At 54.8% G+C, this 25896-nt stretch overlaps 1 protein-coding gene across 1 annotated transcript in view; it reads left to right on the top strand.

Annotated features, from left to right (window-relative positions):
• The first annotated feature begins 5537 nt into the window (after window positions 1–5537).
• Window positions 5538–25896, top strand: part of GLOD5 (glyoxalase domain containing 5) — a 34550-nt gene continuing 14191 nt past the window's right edge. The window contains exon 1 of the mRNA XM_072132656.1: window positions 5538–5658. Coding sequence (XP_071988757.1) covers window positions 5587–5658 — 72 coding nt within the window. The 5' untranslated portion in view covers window positions 5538–5586. The remainder of the gene's footprint in view (window positions 5659–25896) is intronic.

The following is a 25896-nucleotide window of genomic DNA, read 5'->3' as shown; positions in this document are numbered from 1 at the left end:
GATGGTACTGATTCCAGTCCGGAACAGAAGATTTTTGTACCCCGGGAGATATTAAACTTCCGTTGGTGACTAGAGAAAGAGAAGTTTCCTTGGAAGCAGGAGAGTGACGGACGCAGGCGCCAGGGGTTTAGGCTCAATTTCCTTTCAGCCGTTGTTTCCCGTCGAGGCGAGTCAATGTCTCAAAAAGGAAATTTGGAGTAATTGGGGGGTGGCCGATGACATTTCTGTCTTATTTGGAGGGAAGAATAGAGGTGGGAAGACTCCACCACATAAAAAATGGATGACAGGACCCATCACTGCAGCGCACAAACGGCTTATCCTCCTGTTCCTCACTCACCCGGAGCAGTGTCCGCGCATGGGTCAAGTCGTTCATCACCTACCTACAGACTGGATGTGGCGGGTGCTCGTGGAGCCTCCCTTGGGTGCAGGGGGGGGAATCACTTAGCGGTAATTGTGTTTCCATGGGTTTCCTTCCGCTCACATCTTCTTATGGTTCTAGTCGTCTTCCTGTCGCCTCGTTCAGACGGTGCAGGAAATAGAAGGGGCTTGTAGTGTTTTTACTTATTGCCTACAAGTCACGTGCGGTCTCTGAGGCGCTGTGGGGGAATGGGTGGGGGTCTCTGAGGCGCTGTTGCCAAGGGTCTCCGAGGCGCTGAGGGGGGATGGGGGGTCTCTGAGGCACAGCTCCGGGGATAGGGGGGGGGTCTCTCTGGTTGTTGCCGCCGGGGGTCTTGCTGGTTGTTGCCGCCGGGGGTCTCGCTGGTTGTTGCCGCTGGGGGTCTCGCTGGTTGTTGCCGCCGGGGGTCCCTCTGGTTGTTGCCGCCGGGGGTCCCTCTGTTATTGCTGTCATGGTTTATGAAATCCAGGTAAGTAACTACAGATTATTTTGCTCTATAACCACCTGCAGGGTTGTGGCCGCCACACGGTGGGATCTCGGCTGTTCTCCTGCGGCTGATCTCCTGGCTGGAGAAGGGTTAATGTGCGGCAGTGAGTGAAGTCGGATACTAAGAATCCAAAAGGTCCTAACTGACTTTGAATTTCATCCTCACTGTTCACCACATGGTGGCAGCAGCACCCACAGTGTTTATGATGGATGAATATCACCTGCGCAGACACATTGGGGGTCATTTACTAAGGGCCCGATTCACGTTTTCCCGACGTGTTACCCGAATATTTCCGATTTGCGCCGATTTTCCCTGAATTGCCCCGGGATTTTGGCACACGCGATTGGTTTGTGGTGCATCGGCGCTGGCATACACGCGACGGAAATCGGGGGGCGTGGCCGAACCATAACCCGACGGATTCGGAAAAACCGCCGCATTTAAAAAAAAAGAAATTGGTCGCACGGGCCATACTCACATGCACCACGATGAAGACGATGAACTCCGGGGCACCTCGGCAGACTTCGGCGCAGCAGCGACACCTGGTTGACATCGGGCGCAGGACCTTCATGAATCACCGGAAGACCCAAGCGCTCGTCCGAGAAGCTGCTGCTGGAACGCGAATGGACCGGGTGAGTAAATGTGCCCCATTGTAACAGCACATTGTAACAGCACAGGGGCTTGTCCAGACCTGATATCAATGTAACAAACCCTCAGGTGCCGGAAGTAACAAGTCTGGTATGGTGATTACCATGTGTTCAGTAACTGAAGTCTCACAGACCGAGCTACTACTCCCATCATCCTCCCTGTCACCCTAATTATGAGCTTATGAGGACCCCCCGTAACAGTGTAACACAGCGGAAGGTGGCAGTGTATGAGGACACTATGTATATAGGGGCAGTCTCTGTATATAGGTGGCAGTATATGAGGACACTGTGTATATAGGGGCAGTCTCTGTATATAGGTGGCAGTATATGAGGACACTGTGTATATAGGGGCAGTCTCTATATATAGGTAGCAGTGTATGAGGACACTATGTATATAGGGGCATTCTCTGTATATAGGTGGCAGTGTATGAGGACACTATGTATATAGGGGCAGTCTCTGTATATAGGTGTATGAGGACACTGTGTATATAGGGGCAGTCTCTATATATAGGTAGCAGTGTATGAGGACACTATGTATATAGGGGCAGTCTCTATATAGGTAGCAGTGTATGAGGACACTCTGTGTATATAGGGGCAGTCTCTGTATATAGGTGTATGAGGACACTGTGTATATAGGGGCAGTCTCTGTATATAGGTGTATGAGGACACTGTATATAGGGGCAGTCTCTGTATATAGGTGTATGAGGACACTGTGTATATAGGGGCAGTCTCTGTATATAGGTGGCAGTATATGAGGACACTGTGTATAAAGGGGCAGTCTCTGTATATAAGTGTATGAGGACACTGTGTATAAAGGGGCAGTCTCTGTATATAGGTGTATGAGGACACTGTGTATATAGGGGCAGTCTCTGTATATAGGTGTATGAGGACACTGTGTATATAGGGGCAGTCTGTGTATATAGGGGCAGTCTCTGTATATAGGTGTATGAGGACACTGTGTATATAGGGGCAGTCTCTGTATATAGGTGTATGAGGACACTCTGTGTATATAGGGGCAGTCTCTGTATATAGGTGTATGAGGACACTGTGTATATAGGGGCAGTCTCTGTATATAGGTGTATGAGGACACTGTGTATATAGGGGCAGTCTCTGTATATAGGTGTATGAGGACACTGTGTATATAGGGGCAGTCTCTGTATATAGGTGTATGAGGACACTCTGTGTATATAGGGGCAGTCTCTGTATATAGGTGGCAGTATATGAGGACACTGTGTATATAGGGGCAGTCTCTGTATATAGGTGTATGAGGACACTCTGTGTATATAGGGGCAGTCTCTGTATATAGGTGTATGAGGACACTGTGTATATAGGGGCAGTCTCTGTATATAGGTGTATGAGGACACTGTGTATATAGGGGCACTCTCTGTATATAGGTGTATGAGGACACTGTGTATATAGGGGCACTCTCTGTATATAGGTGTATGAGGACACTGTGTGTATATAGGGGCACTCTCTGTATATAGGTGTATGAGGACACTGTGTGTATATAGGGGCAGTCTGTATATAGGTGGCAGTATATGAGGACACTATGTATATAGGGGCAGTCTCTGTATATAGGTGTATGAGGACACTGTGTGTATATAGGGGCAGTCTCTGTATATAGGTGTATGAGGACACTATGTATATAGGGGCAGTCTCTGTATATAGGTGTATGAGGACACTGTGTATATAGGGGCAGTCTCTGTATATAGGTGGCAGTATATGAGGAAACTGTGTATATAGGGGCAGTCTGTATATAGGTGTATGAGGACACTGTGTGTATATAAGGGCAGTCTGTATATATGTGTATGAGGACACTGTGTATATAGGGGCAGTCTGTATATAGGTGGCAGTATATGAGGACACTATGTATATAGGGGCAGTCTCTGTATATAGGTGTATAAGGACACTGTGTATATAGGGGCAGTCTGTATATAGGTGTATGAGGACACTGTGTGTATATAAGGGCAGTCTGTATATATGTGTATGAGGACACTGTGTATATAGGGGCAGTCTGTATACAGGTGGCAGTATATGAGGACACTATGTATATAGGGGCAGTCTCTGTATATAGGTGAATAAGGACACTGTGTATATAGGGGCAGTCTCTGTATATAGGTGTATGAGGACACTATGTATATAGGGGCAGTCTCTGTATATAGGTGTATGAGGACACTGTGTATATAGGGGCAGTCTCTGTATATAGGTGTATGAGGACACACTGTGTATATAGGGGCAGTCTCTGTATATAGGTGTATGAGGACACTGTGTATATAGGGGCAGTCTCTGTATATAGGTGTATGAGGACACTGTGTATATAGGGGCAGTCTCTGTATATAGGTGGCAGTATATGAGGACACTGTGTATATAGGGGCAGTCTCTGTATATAGGTGTATAAGGACACTGTGTATATAGGGGCAGTCTCTGTATATAGGTATATGAGGACACTATGTATATAGGGGCAGTCTCTGTATATAGGTGTATGAGGACACACTGTGTATATAGGGGCAGTCTCTGTATATAGGTGTATAAGGACACTGTGTATATAGGGGCAGTCTCTGTATATAGGTGTATAAGGACACTGTGTATATAGGGGCAGTCTCTGTATATAGGTGTATGAGGACACTGTGTATATAGGGGCAGTCTCTGTATATAGGTGTATGAGGACACTGTGTATTTAGGGGCAGTCTCTGTATATAGGTATATAGCTATATGAGGACACTGTGTATATAGGGGCAGTCTCTGTATATAGGTGTATGAGGACACTGTGTATATAGGGGCAGTCTCTGTATATAGGTGTATGAGGACACTGTGTATTTAGGGGCAGTCTCTGTATATAGGTATATAGCTATATGAGGACACTGTGTATATAGGGGCAGTCTCTGTATATAGGTGTATGAGGACACTGTGTATATAGGGGCAGTCTCTGTATATAGTTGTATAAGGACACTGTGTATATAGGGGCAGTCTCTGTATATAGGTGTATGAGGACACACTGTGTATATAGGGGCACTCTCTGTATATAGGTGTATGAGGACACACTGTATATATAGGGGCAGTCTCTGTATATAGGTGTATGAGGACACTGTGTATATAGGGGCAGTCTCTGTATATAGGTGTATAAGGACACTGTGTATATAGGGGCAGTCTCTGTATATAGGTGTATGAGGACACACTGTGTATATAGGGGCAGTCTCTGTATATAGGTGTATGAGGACACTGTGTATATAGGGGCAGTCTCTGTATATAGGTGTATGAGGACACTGTGTATATAGGGGCAGTCTCTGTATATAGGTGTATGAGGACACTCTGTGTATATAGGGGCAGTCTCTGTATATAGGTGGCAGTATATGAGGACACTGTGTATATAGGGGCAGTCTCTGTATATAGGTGTATGAGGACACTCTGTGTATATAGGGGCAGTCTCTGTATATAGGTGTATGAGGACACTGTGTATATAGGGGCAGTCTCTGTATATAGGTGTATGAGGACACTGTGTATATAGGGGCACTCTCTGTATATAGGTGTATGAGGACACTGTGTATATAGGGGCAGTCTCTGTATATAGGTGTATGAGGACACTATGTATATAGGGGCAGTCTCTGTATATAGGTGTATGAGGACACACTGTGTATATAGGGGCAGTCTCTGTATATAGGTGAATAAGGACACTGTGTATATAGGGGCAGTCTCTGTATATAGGTGTATGAGGACACACTGTGTATATAGGGGCAGTCTCTGTATATAGGTGTATGAGGACACTGTGTATATAGGGGCAGTCTCTGTATATAGGTGTATGAGGACACTGTGTATATAGGGGCAGTCTCTGTATATAGGTGTATGAGGACACTGTGTATATAGGGGCAGTCTCTGTATATAGGTGTATGAGGACACTGTGTATATAGGGGCAGTCTCTGTATATAGGTGTATAAGGACACTGTGTATATAGGGGCAGTCTCTGTATATAGGTGTATGAGGACACTCTGTGTATAACCCTCCTCCTCCTCTCTGGGTTGTTCCTCCTCCAGGAAGTGTTGGGCTCCGTGTGATATTAGGAAATGAGATTCCGTCTCCTGGAGTCCTGCACGATGCTCCCCCTGTGCCGCCGCCTGCTGCTGCCCCGAGCCCAGGTAACAGCAGCACAGAGGATTACAGGATAATGGGGGGGGCACAGCAGCACAGAGGATTACAGGATAATGGGGGGGGGGGCACAGCAGCACAGAGGATTACAGGATAATGGGGGGGCACAGCAGCACAGAGGATTACAGGATAATGGGGGGGGGCACAGCAGCACAGAGGATTACAGGATAATGGGGGGGGGCACAGCAGCACAGAGGATTACAGGATAATGGGGGGGGCACAGCAGCACAGAGGATTACAGGATAATGGGGGGGCACAGCAGCACAGAGGATTACAGGATAATGGGGGGGGGCACAGCAGCACAGAGGATTACAGGATAATGGGGGGGCACAGCAGCACAGAGGATTACAGGATAATGGGGGGGGGCACAGCAGCACAGAGGATTACAGGATAATGGGGGGGGGCACAGCAGCACAGAGGATTACAGGATAATGGGGGAGGGGCACAGCAGCACAGAGGATTACAGGATAATGGGGGGGGGGCACAGCAGCACAGAGGATTACAGGATAATGGGGAGGGGGGCACAGCAGCACAGAGGATTACAGGATAATGGGGGGACACAGCAGCACAGAGGATTACAGGATAATGGGGGGGGGGCACAGCAGCACAGAGGATTACAGGATAATGGGGGGGGGGCACAGCAGCACAGAGGATTACAGGATAATGGGGGGGGCACAGCAGCACAGAGGATTACAGGATAATGGGGGGGGGGGCACAGCAGCACAGAGGATTACAGGATAATGGGGGGGGCACAGCAGCACAGAGAATTACAGGATAATGGGGGGGGGCACAGCAGCACAGAGGATTACAGGATAATGGGGGGAGGGGCACAGCAGCACAGAGGATTACAGGATAATGGGGGGGGGGACACAGCAGCACAGAGAATTACAGGATAATGGGGGGGGGCACAGCAGCACAGAGGATTACAGGATAATGGGGGGGGGGGCACAGCAGCACAGAGGATTACAGGATAATGGGGGGGGGCACAGCAGCACAGAGGATTACAGGATAATGGGGGGGGGCACAGCAGCACAGAGGATTACAGGATAATGGGGGGGGCACAGCAGCACAGAGGATTACAGGATAATGGGGGAGGGGCACAGCAGCACAGAGAATTACAGGATAATGGGGGGGGGGCACAGCAGCACAGAGGATTACAGGATAATGGGGGGAGGGGCACAGCAGCACAGAGGATTACAGGATAATGGGGGGGGGGGACACAGCAGCACAGAGAATTACAGGATAATGGGGGGGGGCACAGCAGCACAGAGGATTACAGGATAATGGGGGGGGGGGGCACAGCAGCACAGAGGATTACAGGATAATGGGGGGGGGCACAGCAGCACAGAGGATTACAGGATAATGGGGGGGGCACAGCAGCACAGAGGATTACAGGATAATGGGGGGGGCACAGCAGCACAGAGGATTACAGGATAATGGGGGAGGGGCACAGCAGCACAGAGGATTACAGGATAATGGGGGGGGCACAGCAGCACAGAGAATTACAGGATAATGGGGGGGGGCACAGCAGCACAGAGGATTACAGGATAATGGGGGGAGGGGCACAGCAGCACAGAGGATTACAGGATAATGGGGGGGGGACACAGCAGCACAGAGAATTACAGGATAATGGGGGGGGGCACAGCAGCACAGAGGATTACAGGATAATGGGGGGGGGCACAGCAGCACAGAGGATTACAGGATAATGGGGGGGGGGGCACAGCAGCACAGAGGATTACAGGATAATGGGGGGGGGCACAGCAGCACAGAGGATTACAGGATAATGGGGGGGCACAGCAGCACAGAGGATTACAGGATAATGGAGGGGGCACAGCAGCAACAGAGGATTACAGGATAATGGGGGGGGCACAGCAGCACAGAGGATTACAGGATAATGGGGGGGGGCACAGCAGCACAGAGGATTACAGGATAATGGGGGGGGGGCACAGCAGCACAGAGGATTACAGGATAATGGGGGGGGGCACAGCAGCACAGAGGATTACAGGATAATGGGGGGGGCACAGCAGCACAGAGGATTACAGGATAATGGGGGGGGGCACAGCAGCACAGAGGATTACAGGATAATGGGGGGGGGCACAGCAGCACAGAGGATTACAGGATAATGGGGGGGGGCACAGCAGCACAGAGGATTACAGGATAATGGGGGGGGGCACAGCAGCACAGAGGATTACAGGATAATGGGGGGGGGCACAGCAGCACAGAGGATTACAGGATAATGGGGGGGGGCACAGCAGCACAGAGGATTACAGGATAATGGGGGGGGGCACAGCAGCACAGAGGATTACAGGATAATGGGGGGGGGCACAGCAGCACAGAGGATTACAGGATAATGGGGGAGGGGCACAGCAGCACAGAGGATTACAGGATAATGGGGGGGGGGGCACAGCAGCACAGAGGATTACAGGATAATGGGGGGGGGGCACAGCAGCACAGAGGATTACAGGATAATGGGGGGGGGCACAGCAGCACAGAGGATTACAGGATAATGGGGGGGGGGCACAGCAGCACAGAGGATTACAGGATAATGGGGGGGGGCACAGCAGCACAGAGGATTACAGGATAATGGGGGAGGGGCACAGCAGCACAGAGGATTACAGGATAATGGGGGGGGCACAGCAGCACAGAGGATTACAGGATAATGGGGGGGGGCACAGCAGCACAGAGGATTACAGGATAATGGGGGGGGGCACAGCAGCACAGAGGATTACAGGATAATGGGGGGGGCACAGCAGCACAGAGGATTACAGGATAATGGGGGGGGGGCACAGCAGCACAGAGGATTACAGGATAATGGGGGGGGGCACAGCAGCACAGAGGATTACAGGATAATGGGGGGGGACACAGCAGCACAGAGGATTACAGGATAATGGGGGGGGGCACAGCAGCACAGAGGATTACAGGATAATGGGGGGGGGGGCACAGCAGCACAGAGGATTACAGGATAATGGGGGGGGGCACAGCAGCACAGAGGATTACAGGATAATGGGGGGGGGACACAGCAGCACAGAGGATTACAGGATAATGGGGGGGGCACAGCAGCACAGAGGATTACAGAGGATTACAGGATAATGGGGGGGGGCACAGCAGCACAGAGGATTACAGGATAATGGGGGGGGGCACAGCAGCACAGAGGATTACAGGATAATGGGGGGGGACACAGCAGCACAGAGGATTACAGGATAATGGGGGGGGGGCACAGCAGCACAGAGGATTACAGGATAATGGGGGGGGGGCACAGCAGCACAGAGGATTACAGGATAATGGGGGGGGCACAGCAGCACAGAGGATTACAGGATAATGGGGGGGGGACACAGCAGCACAGAGGATTACAGGATAATGGGGGGGGCACAGCAGCACAGAGGATTACAGGATAATGGGGGGGGGACACAGCAGCACAGAGGATTACAGGATAATGGGGGGGGGCACAGCAGCACAGAGGATTACAGGATAATGGGGGGGGGCACAGCAGCACAGAGGATTACAGGATAATGGGGGGGGGGGGGGCACAGCAGCACAGAGGATTACAGGATAATGGGGGGGGGGGGTCACAGCAGCACAGAGGATTACAGGATAATGGGGGGGGGCACAGCAGCACAGAGGATTACAGGATAATGGGGGGGGGCACAGCAGCACAGAGGATTACAGGATAATGGGGGGGGGGCACAGCAGCACAGAGGATTACAGGATAATGGGGGGGGGCACAGCAGCACAGAGGATTACAGGATAATGGGGGGGGGGCACAGCAGCACAGAGGATTACAGGATAATGGGGGGGGGCACAGCAGCACAGAGGATTACAGGATAATGGGGGGGGGGGCACAGCAGCACAGAGGATTACAGGATAATGGGGGGGGGCACAGCAGCACAGAGGATTACAGGATAATGGGGGGGGGCACAGCAGCACAGAGGATTACAGGATAATGGGGGGGGGCACAGCAGCACAGAGGATTACAGGATAATGGGGGGGGGGCACAGCAGCACAGAGGATTACAGGATAATGGGGGAGGGGCACAGCAGCACAGAGGATTACAGGATAATGGGGGGGGCACAGCAGCACAGAGGATTACAGGATAATGGGGGGGGGAGGGGGGCACAGCAGAAGTAGACACACGAGGATTACAGGATAATGGGGGGGGGGCACAGCAGCACAGAGGATTACAGGATAATGGGGGGGGGCACAGCAGCACAGAGGATTACAGGATAATGGGGGGGGCACAGCAGCACAGAGGATTACAGGATAATGGGGGGGGCACAGCAGCACAGAGGATTACAGGATAATGGGGGGGGCACAGCAGCACAGAGGATTACAGGATAATGGGGGGGGCACAGCAGCACAGAGGATTACAGGATAATGGGGGGGGGGCACAGCAGCACAGAGGATTACAGGATAATGGGGAGGGGGGCACAGCAGGGGCACAGCAGCACAGAGGATTACAGGATAATGGGGGGGGGGCACAGCAGCACAGAGGATTACAGGATAATGGGGGGGGGCACAGCAGCACAGAGGATTACAGGATAATGGGGGGGGCACAGCAGCACAGAGGATTACAGGAATAATGGGGGGGCACAGCAGCACAGAGGATTACAGGATAATGGGGGGGGGCACAGCAGCACAGAGGATTACAGGATAATGGGGAGGGGCACAGCAGCACAGAGGATTACAGGATAATGGGGGAGGGGCACAGCAGCACAGAGGATTACAGGATATGGGGGGGGGCACAGCAGCACAGAGGATTACAGGATAATGGGGGGGGGCACAGCAGCACAGAGGATTACAGGATAATGGGGGGGGCACAGCAGCACAGAGGATTACAGGATAATGGGGGGGCACAGCAGCACAGAGGATTACAGGATAATGGGGGGGGCACAGCAGCACAGAGGATTACAGGATAATGGGGGGGGCACAGCAGCACAGAGGATTACAGGATAATGGGGGGGGCACAGCAGCACAGAGGATTACAGGATAATGGGGGGGGCACAGCAGCACAGAGGATTACAGGATAATGGGGAGGGGCACAGCAGCACAGAGGATTACAGGATAATGGGGGGGGGGCACAGCAGCACAGAGGATTACAGGATAATGGGGGAGGGGCACAGCAGCACAGAGGATTACAGGATAATGGGGGGGGCACAGCAGCACAGAGGATTACAGGATAATGGGGAGGGGGCACAGCAGCACAGAGGATTACAGGATAATGGGGGGGGGCACAGCAGCACAGAGGATTACAGGATAATGGGGGGGGGCACAGCAGCACAGAGGATTACAGGATAATGGGGGGGGCACAGCAGCACAGAGGATTACAGGATAATGGGGGGGGCACAGCAGCACAGAGGATTACAGGATAATGGGGGGGCACAGCAGCACAGAGGATTACAGGATAATGGGGGGGGCACAGCAGCACAGAGGATTACAGGATAATGGGGGGGGCACAGCAGCACAGAGGATTACAGGATAATGGGGGGGGCACAGCAGCACAGAGGATTACAGGATAATGGGGGGGCACAGCAGCACAGAGGATTACAGGATAATGGGGGGGGGCACAGCAGCACAGAGGATTACAGGATAATGGGGGGGGGGCACAGCAGCACAGAGGATTACAGGATAATGGGGGGGGCACAGCAGCACAGAGGATTACAGGATAATGGGGGAGGGCACAGCAGCACAGAGGATTACAGGATAATGGGGGGAGGGGCACAGCAGCACAGAGGATTACAGGATAATGGGGGGGGCACAGCAGCACAGAGGATTACAGGATAATGGGGGGGGCACAGCAGCACAGAGGATTACAGGATAATGGGGGGGGGCACAGCAGCACAGAGGATTACAGGATAATGGGGGGGGGCACAGCAGCACAGAGGATTACAGGATAATGGGGGGGGGGCACAGCAGCACAGAGGATTACAGGATAATGGGGGGGGCACAGCAGCACAGAGGATTACAGGATAATGGGGGGGGCACAGCAGCACAGAGGATTACAGGATAATGGGGGGGGGCACAGCAGCACAGAGGATTACAGGATAATGGGGGGGGCACAGCAGCACAGAGGATTACAGGATAATGGGGGGGGCACAGCAGCACAGAGGATTACAGGATAATGGGGGGGGCACAGCAGCACAGAGGATTACAGGATAATGGGGGGGGGCACAGCAGCACAGAGGATTACAGGATAATGGGGGGGCACAGCAGCACAGAGGATTACAGGATAATGGGGGGGGGGGCACAGCAGCACAGAGGATTACAGGATAATGGGGGGGGCACAGCAGCACAGAGGATTACAGGATAATGGGGGGGCACAGCAGCACAGAGGATTACAGGATAATGGGGGGGGCACAGCAGCACAGAGGATTACAGGATAATGGGGGGGGCACAGCAGCACAGAGGATTACAGGATAATGGGGGGGGGCACAGCAGCACAGAGGATTACAGGATAATGGGGGGTGGGCACAGCAGCACAGAGGATTACAGGATAATGGGGAGGGCACAGCAGCACAGAGGATTACAGGATAATGGGGGGGGGCACAGCAGCACAGAGGATTACAGGATAATGGGGGGGGCACAGCAGCACAGAGGATTACAGGATAATGGGGGGGGGCACAGCAGCACAGAGGATTACAGGATAATGGGGGGGCACAGCAGCACAGAGGATTACAGGATAATGGGGGGGGGCACAGCAGCACAGAGGATTACAGGATAATGGGGGAGGGGCACAGCAGCACAGAGGATTACAGGATAATGGGGGGGCACAGCAGCACAGAGGATTACAGGATAATGGGGGGGGGCACAGCAGCACAGAGGATTACAGGATAATGGGGGGGGGCACAGCAGCACAGAGGATTACAGGATAATGGGGGGGGCACAGCAGCACAGAGGATTACAGGATAATGGGGGGGGGCACAGCAGCACAGAGGATTACAGGATAATGGGGGGGGCACAGCAGCACAGAGGATTACAGGATAATGGGGGGGGCACAGCAGCACAGAGGATTACAGGATAATGGGGGGGGGCACAGCAGCACAGAGGATTACAGGATAATGGGGGGGCACAGCAGCACAGAGGATTACAGGATAATGGGGGGGGGCACAGCAGCACAGAGGATTACAGGATAATGGGGGGGGCACAGCAGCACAGAGGATTACAGGATAATGGGGGGGGGCACAGCAGCACAGAGGATTACAGGATAATGGGGGGGGGCACAGCAGCACAGAGGATTACAGGATAATGGGGAGGGGGCACAGCAGCACAGAGGATTACAGGATAATGGGGGAGGGGCACAGCAGCACAGAGGATTACAGGATAATGGGGAAGGGGCACAGCAGCACAGAGGATTACAGGATAATGGGGGGGGGCACAGCAGCACAGAGGATTACAGGATAATGGGGGGGGCACAGCAGCACAGAGGATTACAGGATAATGGGGGGGGCACAGCAGCACAGAGGATTACAGGATAATGGGGGGGGCACAGCAGCACAGAGGATTACAGGATAATGGGGGGGGGCACAGCAGCACAGAGGATTACAGGATAATGGGGGGGGCACAGCAGCACAGAGGATTACAGGATAATGGGGGGGGGCACAGCAGCACAGAGGATTACAGGATAATGGGGGGGGCACAGCAGCACAGAGGATTACAGGATAATGGGGGGGGCACAGCAGCACAGAGGATTACAGGATAATGGGGGGGGGGCACAGCAGCACAGAGGATTACAGGATAATGGGGGGGGGGCACAGCAGCACAGAGGATTACAGGATAATGGGGGGGGCACAGCAGCACAGAGGATTACAGGATAATGGGGGGGGCACAGCAGCACAGAGGATTACAGGATAATGGGGGGAGGCACAGCAGCACAGAGGATTACAGGATAATGGGGGGGGCACAGCAGCACAGAGGATTACAGGATAATGGGGGGGGGGCACAGCAGCACAGAGGATTACAGGATAATGGGGGGGGGCACAGCAGCACAGAGGATTACAGGATAATGGGGGGGGGCACAGCAGCACAGAGGATTACAGGATAATGGGGGGGGGCACAGCAGCACAGAGGATTACAGGATAATGGGGGGGCACAGCAGCACAGAGGATTACAGGATAATGGGGGAGGGCACAGCAGCACAGAGGATTACAGGATAATGGGGGGGGCACAGCAGCACAGAGGATTACAGGATAATGGGGGGGGGGCACAGCAGCACAGAGGATTACAGGATAATGGGGGGGGGCACAGCAGCACAGAGGATTACAGGATAATGGGGGGGGCACAGCAGCACAGAGGATTACAGGATAATGGGGGGGGGCACAGCAGCACAGAGGATTACAGGATAATGGGGGAGGGCACAGCAGCACAGAGGATTACAGGATAATGGGGGGGGGCACAGCAGCACAGAGGATTACAGGATAATGGGGGGGGCACAGCAGCACAGAGGATTACAGGATAATGGGGGGGGGCACAGCAGCACAGAGGATTACAGGATAATGGGGGGGGCACAGCAGCACAGAGGATTACAGGATAATGGGGGGAGGGGCACAGCAGCACAGAGGATTACAGGATAATGGGGGGGGGCACAGCAGCACAGAGGATTACAGGATAATGGGGGGGGCACAGCAGCACAGAGGATTACAGGATAATGGGGGGGCACAGCAGCACAGAGGATTACAGGATAATGGGGGGGGCACAGCAGCACAGAGGATTACAGGATAATGGGGGAAGGGCACAGCAGCACAGAGGATTACAGGATAATGGGGGGGGCACAGCAGCACAGAGGATTACAGGATAATGGGGGGGGCACAGCAGCACAGAGGATTACAGGATAATGGGGGGGGCACAGCAGCACAGAGGATTACAGGATAATGGGGGGGGGGCACAGCAGCACAGAGGATTACAGGATAATGGGGGGGGGGCACAGCAGCACAGAGGATTACAGGATAATGGGGGGGGCACAGCAGCACAGAGGATTACAGGATAATGGGGGGGGCACAGCAGCACAGAGGATTACAGGATAATGGGGGGGCACAGCAGCACAGAGGATTACAGGATAATGGGGGGGGGCACAGCAGCACAGAGGATTACAGGATAATGGGGGGGGCACAGCAGCACAGAGGATTACAGGATAATGGGGGGGGCACAGCAGCACAGAGGATTACAGGATAATGGGGGGGGGCACAGCAGCACAGAGGATTACAGGATAATGGGGGGGGCACAGCAGCACAGAGGATTACAGGATAATGGGGGGGCACAGCAGCACAGAGGATTACAGGATAATGGGGGGGGGCACAGCAGCACAGAGGATTACAGGATAATGGGGGGGGGCACAGCAGCACAGAGGATTACAGGATAATGGGGGGGGGGCACAGCAGCACAGAGGATTACAGGATAATGGGGGGGGGCACAGCAGCACAGAGGATTACAGGATAATGGGGGGGGGCACAGCAGCACAGAGGATTACAGGATAATGGGGGGGGGGCACAGCAGCACAGAGGATTACAGGATAATGGGGGGGGCACAGCAGCACAGAGGATTACAGGATAATGGGGGGGGGCACAGCAGCACAGAGGATTACAGGATAATGGGGGGGGGCACAGCAGCACAGAGGATTACAGGATAATGGGGGAGGGGCACAGCAGCACAGAGGATTACAGGATAATGGGGGGGGCACAGCAGCACAGAGGATTACAGGATAATGGGGGGGGGCACAGCAGCACAGAGGATTACAGGATAATGGGGGGGGGCACAGCAGCACAGAGGATTACAGGATAATGGGGGGGGCACAGCAGCACAGAGGATTACAGGATAATGGGGGAGGGGCACAGCAGCACAGAGGATTACAGGATAATGGGGGGGGCACAGCAGCACAGAGGATTACAGGATAATGGGGGGGGGCACAGCAGCACAGAGGATTACAGGATAATGGGGGGGGCACAGCAGCACAGAGGATTACAGGATAATGGGGGGGGGGCACAGCAGCACAGAGGATTACAGGATAATGGGGAGGGGCACAGCAGCACAGAGGATTACAGGATAATGGGGGGGGGCACAGCAGCACAGAGGATTACAGGATAATGGGGGGGGCACAGCAGCACAGAGGATTACAGGATAATGGGGGAGGGCACAGCAGCACAGAGGATTACAGGATAATGGGGGGGGCACAGCAGCACAGAGGATTACAGGATAATGGGGGGGGCACAGCAGCACAGAGGATTACAGGATAATGGGGGGAGGGCACAGCAGCACAGAGGATTACAGGATAATGGGGGGGGCACAGCAGCACAGAGGATTACAGGATAATGGGGGGGGGCACAGCAGCACAGAGGATTACAGGATAATGGGGAGGGGGGCACAGCAGCACAGAGGATTACAGGATAATGGGGGGGCACAGCAGCACAGAGGATTACAGGATAATGGGGGGGGCACAGCAGCACAGAGGATTACAGGATAATGGGGGGGGCACAGCAGCACAGAGGATTACAGGATAATGGGGGGGGGCACAGCAGCACAGAGGATTACAGGATAATGGGGGGGGCACAGCAGCACAGAGGATTACAGGATAATGGGGGGGGCACAGCAGCACAGAGGATTACAGGATAATGGGGGGGGCACAGCAGCACAGAGGATTACAGGATAATGGGGGGGGCACAGCAGCACAGAGGATTACAGGATAATGGGGGGGGCACAGCAGCACAGAGGATTACAGGATAATGGGGGGGGCACAGCAGCACAGAGGATTACAGGATAATGGGGGGGGCACAGCAGCACAGAGGATTACAGGATAATGGGGGGGGGGCACAGCAGCACAGAGGATTACAGGATAATGGGGGGGGCACAGCAGCACAGAGGATTACAGGATAATGGGGGAGGGCACAGCAGCACAGAGGATTACAGGATAATGGGGGGGCACAGCAGCACAGAGGATTACAGGATAATGGGGGGGGGCACAGCAGCACAGAGGATTACAGGATAATGGGGGGGGCACAGCAGCACAGAGGATTACAGGATAATGGGGGGGGGCACAGCAGCACAGAGGATTACAGGATAATGGGGGGGGCACAGCAGCACAGAGGATTACAGGATAATGGGGGGGCACAGCAGCACAGAGGATTACAGGATAATGGGGGGGGGCACAGCAGCACAGAGGATTACAGGATAATGGGGGGGGCACAGCAGCACAGAGGATTACAGGATAATGGGGGGGGGCACAGCAGCACAGAGGATTACAGGATAATGGGGGGGGGCACAGCAGCACAGAGGATTACAGGATAATGGGGGGGGGCACAGCAGCACAGAGGATTACAGGATAATGGGGGAGGGGCACAGCAGCACAGAGGATTACAGGATAATGGGGGGGGGCACAGCAGCACAGAGGATTACAGGATAATGGGGGAGGGGCACAGCAGCACAGAGGATTACAGGATAATGGGGGGGGGCACAGCAGCACAGAGGATTACAGGATAATGGGGGGGGGCACAGCAGCACAGAGGATTACAGGATAATGGGGGGGGGGCACAGCAGCACAGAGGATTACAGGATAATGGGGGAGGGGCACAGCAGCACAGAGGATTACAGGATAATGGGGGGGGGCACAGCAGCACAGAGGATTACAGGATAATGGGGGGGGCACAGCAGCACAGAGGATTACAGGATAATGGGGGGGGGCACAGCAGCACAGAGGATTACAGGATAATGGGGGGGGCACAGCAGCACAGAGGATTACAGGATAATGGGGGGGGGGCACAGCAGCACAGAGGATTACAGGATAATGGGGGGGGGCACAGCAGCACAGAGGATTACAGGATAATGGGGGGGGGCACAGCAGCACAGAGGATTACAGGATAATGGGGGGGGGCACAGCAGCACAGAGGATTACAGGATAATGGGGGAGGGGCACAGCAGCACAGAGGATTACAGGATAATGGGGGGGGGCACAGCAGCACAGAGGATTACAGGATAATGGGGGGGGGCACAGCAGCACAGAGGATTACAGGATAATGGGGAGGGGCACAGCAGCACAGAGGATTACAGGATAATGGGGGAGGGGCACAGCAGCACAGAGGATTACAGGATAATGGGGGGGGCACAGCAGCACAGAGGATTACAGGATAATGGGGGGGGGCACAGCAGCACAGAGGATTACAGGATAATGGGGAGGGGGCACAGCAGCACAGAGGATTACAGGATAATGGGGGGGGCACAGCAGCACAGAGGATTACAGGATAATGGGGGGAGGGGCACAGCAGCACAGAGGATTACAGGATAATGGGGGGGGGGCACAGCAGCACAGAGGATTACAGGATAATGGGGGGGGGCACAGCAGCACAGAGGATTACAGGATAATGGGGGGGGGCACAGCAGCACAGAGGATTACAGGATAATGGGGGGGGGCACAGCAGCACAGAGGATTACAGGATAATGGGGGGAGGGGCACAGCAGCACAGAGGATTACAGGATAATGGGGGGGGGGCACAGCAGCACAGAGGATTACAGGATAATGGGGGGGGGCACAGCAGCACAGAGGATTACAGGATAATGGGGGAGGGCACAGCAGCACAGAGGATTACAGGATAATGGGGGGGGGCACAGCAGCACAGAGGATTACAGGATAATGGGGGAGGGGCACAGCAGCACAGAGGATTACAGGATAATGGGGGGGGGGCACAGCAGCACAGAGGATTACAGGATAATGGGGGGGGGCACAGCAGCACAGAGGATTACAGGATAATGGGGGAGAGGGGGCCAGCACAGAGGATTACAGGATAATGGGGGGGGCACAGCAGCACAGAGGATTACAGGATAATGGGGGGGGGCACAGCAGCACAGAGGATTACAGGATAATGGGGGGGCACAGCAGCACAGAGGATTACAGGATAATGGGGAGGGGCACAGCAGCACAGAGGATTACAGGATAATGGGGGGGCACAGCAGCACAGAGGATTACAGGATAATGGGGGGGCACAGCAGCACAGAGGATTACAGGATAATGGGGGGGGGGCACAGCAGCACAGAGGATTACAGGATAATGGGGGAGGGGCACAGCAGCACAGAGGATTACAGGATAATGGGGGGGGCACAGCAGCACAGAGGATTACAGGATAATGGGGGAGGGGGGCACAGCAGCACAGAGGATTACAGGATAATGGGAGGGGGCACAGCAGCACAGAGGATTACAGGATAATGGGGGGGGCACAGCAGCACAGAGGATTACAGGATAATGGGGGGGGGCACAGCAGCACAGAGGATTACAGGATAATGGGGGGGGGCACAGCAGCACAGAGGATTACAGGATAATGGGGGGGGCACAGCAGCACAGAGGATTACAGGATAATGGGGGGGGGGCACAGCAGCACAGAGGATTACAGGATAATGGGGGGGGCACAGCAGCACAGAGGATTACAGGATAATGGGGGGGCACAGCAGCACAGAGGATTACAGGATAATGGGGGGGGCACAGCAGCACAGAGGATTACAGGATAATGGGGGGGGCACAGCAGCACAGAGGATTACAGGATAATGGGGGGGGCACAGCAGCACAGAGGATTACAGGATAATGGGGGGGCACAGCAGCACAGAGGATTACAGGATAATGGGGGGGCACAGCAGCACAGAGGATTACAGGATAATGGGGGGGGCACAGCAGCACAGAGGATTACAGGATAATGGGGGGGGGCACAGCAGCACAGAGGATTACAGGATAATGGGGGGGCACAGCAGCACAGAGGATTACAGGATAATGGGGGGGCACAGCAGCACAGAGGATTACAGGATAATGGGGGGGGCACAGCAGCACAGAGGATTACAGGATAATGGGGGGGGGCACAGCAGCACAGAGGATTACAGGATAATGGGGGGGGCACAGCAGCACAGAGGATTACAGGATAATGGGGGGGGCACAGCAGCACAGAGGATTACAGGATAATGGGGGGGGGCACAGCAGCACAGAGGATTACAGGATAATGGGGGGGGGCACAGCAGCACAGAGGATTACAGGATAATGGGGGGGGCACAGCAGCACAGAGGATTACAGGATAATGGGGGGGGGCACAGCAGCACAGAGGATTACAGGATAATGGGGGGGCACAGCAGCACAGAGGATTACAGGATAATGGGGGAGGGGCACAGCAGCACAGAGGATTACAGGATAATGGGGGGGGCACAGCAGCACAGAGGATTACAGGATAATGGGGGGGGCACAGCAGCACAGAGGATTACAGGATAATGGGGGGGGGCACAGCAGCACAGAGGATTACAGGATAATGGGGGGGGCACAGCAGCACAGAGGATTACAGGATAATGGGGGGGCACAGCAGCACAGAGGATTACAGGATAATGGGGGAGGGCACAGCAGCACAGAGGATTACAGGATAATGGGGGGGCACAGCAGCACAGAGGATTACAGGATAATGGGGGGGGCACAGCAGCACAGAGGATTACAGGATAATGGGGGGGGCACAGCAGCACAGAGGATTACAGGATAATGGGGGGAGGGGCACAGCAGCACAGAGGATTACAGGATAATGGGGGGGGCACAGCAGCACAGAGGATTACAGGATAATGGGGGGGGGCACAGCAGCACAGAGGATTACAGGATAATGGGGGGGCACAGCAGCACAGAGGATTACAGGATAATGGGGGGGGCACAGCAGCACAGAGGATTACAGGATAATGGGGGGGGGCACAGCAGCACAGAGGATTACAGGATAATGGGGGGGGCACAGCAGCACAGAGGATTACAGGATAATGGGGGGGGGGCACAGCAGCACAGAGGATTACAGGATAATGGGGGGGGGGGCACAGCAGCACAGAGGATTACAGGATAATGGGGGGGCACAGCAGCACAGAGGATTACAGGATAATGGGGGGGGGCACAGCAGCACAGAGGATTACAGGATAATGGGGGGGGGCACAGCAGCACAGAGGATTACAGGATAATGGGGGGGGGGCACAGCAGCACAGAGGATTACAGGATAATGGGGGGGGGCACAGCAGCACAGAGGATTACAGGATAATGGGGGGGGGGCACAGCAGCACACAAGAGAATACAGATAGGGGGGAGGCAACACACAGAGGATTACAGGATAATGGGGGAGGGGGCACAGCAGCACAGAGGATTACAGGATAATGGGGGGGGCACAGCAGCACAGAGGATTACAGGATAATGGGGGGGGGGGCACAGCAGCACAGAGGATTACAGGATAATGGGGGGGGGCACAGCAGCACAGAGGATTACAGGATAATGGGGGGGGGGCACAGCAGCACAGAGGATTACAGGATAATGGGGGGGGCACAGCAGCACAGAGGATTACAGGATAATGGGGGGGGGGCACAGCAGCACAGAGGATTACAGGATAATGGGGGGGGGCACAGCAGCACAGAGGATTACAGGATAATGGGGGGAGGGGCACAGCAGCACAGAGGATTACAGGATAATGGGGGGGGGCACAGCAGCACAGAGGATTACAGGATAATGGGGGGGGCACAGCAGCACAGAGGATTACAGGATAATGGGGGGGGGCACAGCAGCACAGAGGATTACAGGATAATGGGGGGGGGCACAGCAGCACAGAGGATTACAGGATAATGGGGGGGCACAGCAGCACAGAGGATTACAGGATAATGGGGGGGAGGGCACAGCAGCACAGAGGATTACAGGATAATGGGGGGGGCACAGCAGCACAGAGGATTACAGGATAATGGGGAGGGGCACAGCAGCACAGAGGATTACAGGATAATGGGGGGGGGCACAGCAGCACAGAGGATTACAGGATAATGGGGGGGGGCACAGCAGCACAGAGGATTACAGGATAATGGGGGGGGGCACAGCAGCACAGAGGATTACAGGATAATGGGGGAGGGGGCACAGCAGCACAGAGGATTACAGGATAATGGGGGGGCACAGCAGCACAGAGGATTACAGGATAATGGGGGGGGCACAGCAGCACAGAGGATTACAGGATAATGGGGGGGGCACAGCAGCACAGAGGATTACAGGATAATGGGGGGAGGGGCACAGCAGCACAGAGGATTACAGGATAATGGGGGGGGCACAGCAGCACAGAGGATTACAGGATAATGGGGGAGGGGCACAGCAGCACAGAGGATTACAGGATAATGGGGAGGGGCACAGCAGCACAGAGGATTACAGGATAATGGGGGGGGGCACAGCAGCACAGAGGATTACAGGATAATGGGGGGCACAGCAGCACAGAGGATTACAGGATAATGGGGGGGCACAGCAGCACAGAGGATTACAGGATAATGGGGGGGGCACAGCAGCACAGAGGATTACAGGATAATGGGGGGGGCACAGCAGCACAGAGGATTACAGGATAATGGGGGGGGCACAGCAGCACAGAGGATTACAGGATAATGGGGGGGCACAGCAGCACAGAGGATTACAGGATAATGGGGGGGGGGCACAGCAGCACAGAGGATTACAGGATAATGGGGGGGCACAGCAGCACAGAGGATTACAGGATAATGGGGGGAGGGCACAGCAGCACAGAGGATTACAGGATAATGGGGGGGGCACAGCAGCACAGAGGATTACAGGATAATGGGGGGGGGCACAGCAGCACAGAGGATTACAGGATAATGGGGGGGGGCACAGCAGCACAGAGGATTACAGGATAATGGGGGGGCACAGCAGCACAGAGGATTACAGGATAATGGGGGGGGCACAGCAGCACAGAGGATTACAGGATAATGGGGGGGGCACAGCAGCACAGAGGATTACAGGATAATGGGGGGGGGCACAGCAGCACAGAGGATTACAGGATAATGGGGGGGCACAGCAGCACAGAGGATTACAGGATAATGGGGGGGGCACAGCAGCACAGAGGATTACAGGATAATGGGGGGGGGCACAGCAGCACAGAGGATTACAGGATAATGGGGGGGGCACAGCAGCACAGAGGATTACAGGATAATGGGGGGGGCACAGCAGCACAGAGGATTACAGGATAATGGGGGGGGGGCACAGCAGCACAGAGGATTACAGGATAATGGGGGGGGCACAGCAGCACAGAGGATTACAGGATAATGGGGGGGGCACAGCAGCACAGAGGATTACAGGATAATGGGGGGGGCACAGCAGCACAGAGGATTACAGGATAATGGGGGAGGGGCACAGCAGCACAGAGGATTACAGGATAATGGGGGGGGCACAGCAGCACAGAGGATTACAGGATAATGGGGGGGGCACAGCAGCACAGAGGATTACAGGATAATGGGGGGGGCACAGCAGCACAGAGGATTACAGGATAATGGGGGGGGCACAGCAGCACAGAGGATTACAGGATAATGGGGGGGGCACAGCAGCACAGAGGATTACAGGATAATGGGGGGGGCACAGCAGCACAGAGGATTACAGGATAATGGGGGGGGGCACAGCAGCACAGAGGATTACAGGATAATGGGGGGGGGCACAGCAGCACAGAGGATTACAGGATAATGGGGGGGGCACAGCAGCACAGAGGATTACAGGATAATGGGGGGGGGCACAGCAGCACAGAGGATTACAGGATAATGGGGGGGGGCACAGCAGCACAGAGGATTACAGGATAATGGGGAGGGGCACAGCAGCACAGAGGATTACAGGATAATGGGGGGGGGGCACAGCAGCACAGAGGATTACAGGATAATGGGGGGGGCACAGCAGCACAGAGGATTACAGGATAATGGGAGGGGCACAGCAGCACAGAGGATTACAGGATAATGGGGGGGCACAGCAGCACAGAGGATTACAGGATAATGGGGGGGGCACAGCAGCACAGAGGATTACAGGATAATGGGGGGCACAGCAGCACAGAGGATTACAGGATAATGGGGGGGGGCACAGCAGCACAGAGGATTACAGGATAATGGGGGGGGGCACAGCAGCACAGAGGATTACAGGATAATGGGGGGGCACAGCAGCACAGAGGATTACAGGATAATGGGGGAGGGGCACAGCAGCACAGAGGATTACAGGATAATGGGGGAGGGGCACAGCAGCACAGAGGATTACAGGATAATGGGGGGGGCACAGCAGCACAGAGGATTACAGGATAATGGGGGGGGCACAGCAGCACAGAGGATTACAGGATAATGGGGGAGGGGCACAGCAGCACAGAGGATTACAGGATAATGGGGGGGGCACAGCAGCACAGAGGATTACAGGATAATGGGGGGGCACAGCAGCACAGAGGATTACAGGATAATGGGGGGGGCACAGCAGCACAGAGGATTACAGGATAATGGGGGGGGGCACAGCAGCACAGAGGATTACAGGATAATGGGGGGGGGCACAGCAGCACAGAGGATTACAGGATAATGGGGGGGGCACAGCAGCACAGAGGATTACAGGATAATGGGGGGGCACAGCAGCACAGAGGATTACAGGATAATAGGGGGGGCACAGCAGCACAGAGGATTACAGGATAATGGGGGAGGGGCACAGCAGCACAGAGGATTACAGGATAATGGGGGGGGCACAGCAGCACAGAGGATTACAGGATAATGGGGGGGGCACAGCAGCACAGAGGATTACAGGATAATGGGGGGGAGGGGCACAGCAGCACAGAGGATTACAGGATAATGGGGGGGGCACAGCAGCACAGAGGATTACAGGATAATGGGGGGGGGGCACAGCAGCACAGAGGATTACAGGATAATGGGGGGGGGCACAGCAGCACAGAGGATTACAGGATAATGGGGGGAGGGGCACAGCAGCACAGAGGATTACAGGATAATGGGGGGGGACACAGCAGCACAGAGGATTACAGGATAATGGGGGGGCACAGCAGCACAGAGGATTACAGGATAATGGGGGGGGCACAGCAGCACAGAGGATTACAGGATAATGGGGGGGGGCACAGAGGATTACAGGATAATGGGGGGGGGGCACAGCAGCACAGAGGATTACAGGATAATGGGGGGGGGGGCACAGCAGCACAGAGGATTACAGGATAATGGGGGGGGCACAGCAGCACAGAGGATTACAGGATAATGGGGGGGGCACAGCAGCACAGAGGATTACAGGATAATGGGGAGGGGCACAGCAGCACAGAGGATTACAGGATAATGGGGGGGGCACAGCAGCACAGAGGATTACAGGATAATGGGGGGGGGCACAGCAGCACAGAGGATTACAGGATAATGGGGGGGGCACAGCAGCACAGAGGATTACAGGATAATGGGGGGGCACAGCAGCACAGAGGATTACAGGATAATGGGGGGGGGCACAGCAGCACAGAGGATTACAGGATAATGGGGGGGGCACAGCAGCACAGAGGATTACAGGATAATGGGGGGGCACAGCAGCACAGAGGATTACAGGATAATGGGGGGGGCACAGCAGCACAGAGGATTACAGGATAATGGGGGGGCACAGCAGCACAGAGGATTACAGGATAATGGGGGGGCACAGCAGCACAGAGGATTACAGGATAATGGGGGGGGCACAGCAGCACAGAGGATTACAGGATAATGGGGGGGGGGCACAGCAGCACAGAGGATTACAGGATAATGGGGGGGGCACAGCAGCACAGAGGATTACAGGATAATGGGGGGGGCACAGCAGCACAGAGGATTACAGGATAATGGGGGGGGCACAGCAGCACAGAGGATTACAGGATAATGGGGGGGCACAGCAGCACAGAGGATTACAGGATAATGGGGGGGGGCACAGCAGCACAGAGGATTACAGGATAATGGGGGGGCACAGCAGCACAGAGGATTACAGGATAATGGGGGGGGCACAGCAGCACAGAGGATTACAGGATAATGGGGGGGGGCACAGCAGCACAGAGGATTACAGGATAATGGGGGAGGGGCACAGCAGCACAGAGGATTACAGGATAATGGGGAGGGCACAGCAGCACAGAGGATTACAGGATAATGGGGGGGGGCACAGCAGCACAGAGGATTACAGGATAATGGGGGGGGCACAGCAGCACAGAGGATTACAGGATAATGGGGGGGCACAGCAGCACAGAGGATTACAGGATAATGGGGGGGGCACAGCAGCACAGAGGATTACAGGATAATGGGGGGGGGCACAGCAGCACAGAGGATTACAGGATAATGGGGGGGGCACAGCAGCACAGAGGATTACAGGATAATGGGGGGGGCACAGCAGCACAGAGGATTACAGGATAATGGGGGGGGCACAGCAGCACAGAGGATTACAGGATAATGGGGGGGCACAGCAGCACAGAGGATTACAGGATAATGGGGGAGGGGCACAG

This window comes from Engystomops pustulosus, chromosome 1 (assembly GCF_040894005.1).
Source record: "Engystomops pustulosus chromosome 1, aEngPut4.maternal, whole genome shotgun sequence".
NCBI classification, from domain to species: Eukaryota; Metazoa; Chordata; class Amphibia; order Anura; family Leptodactylidae; genus Engystomops; species Engystomops pustulosus.
The sequence above is the reverse complement of the archived record's forward strand: the minus strand, read 5'-3'. Positions and strand labels throughout refer to the sequence as shown.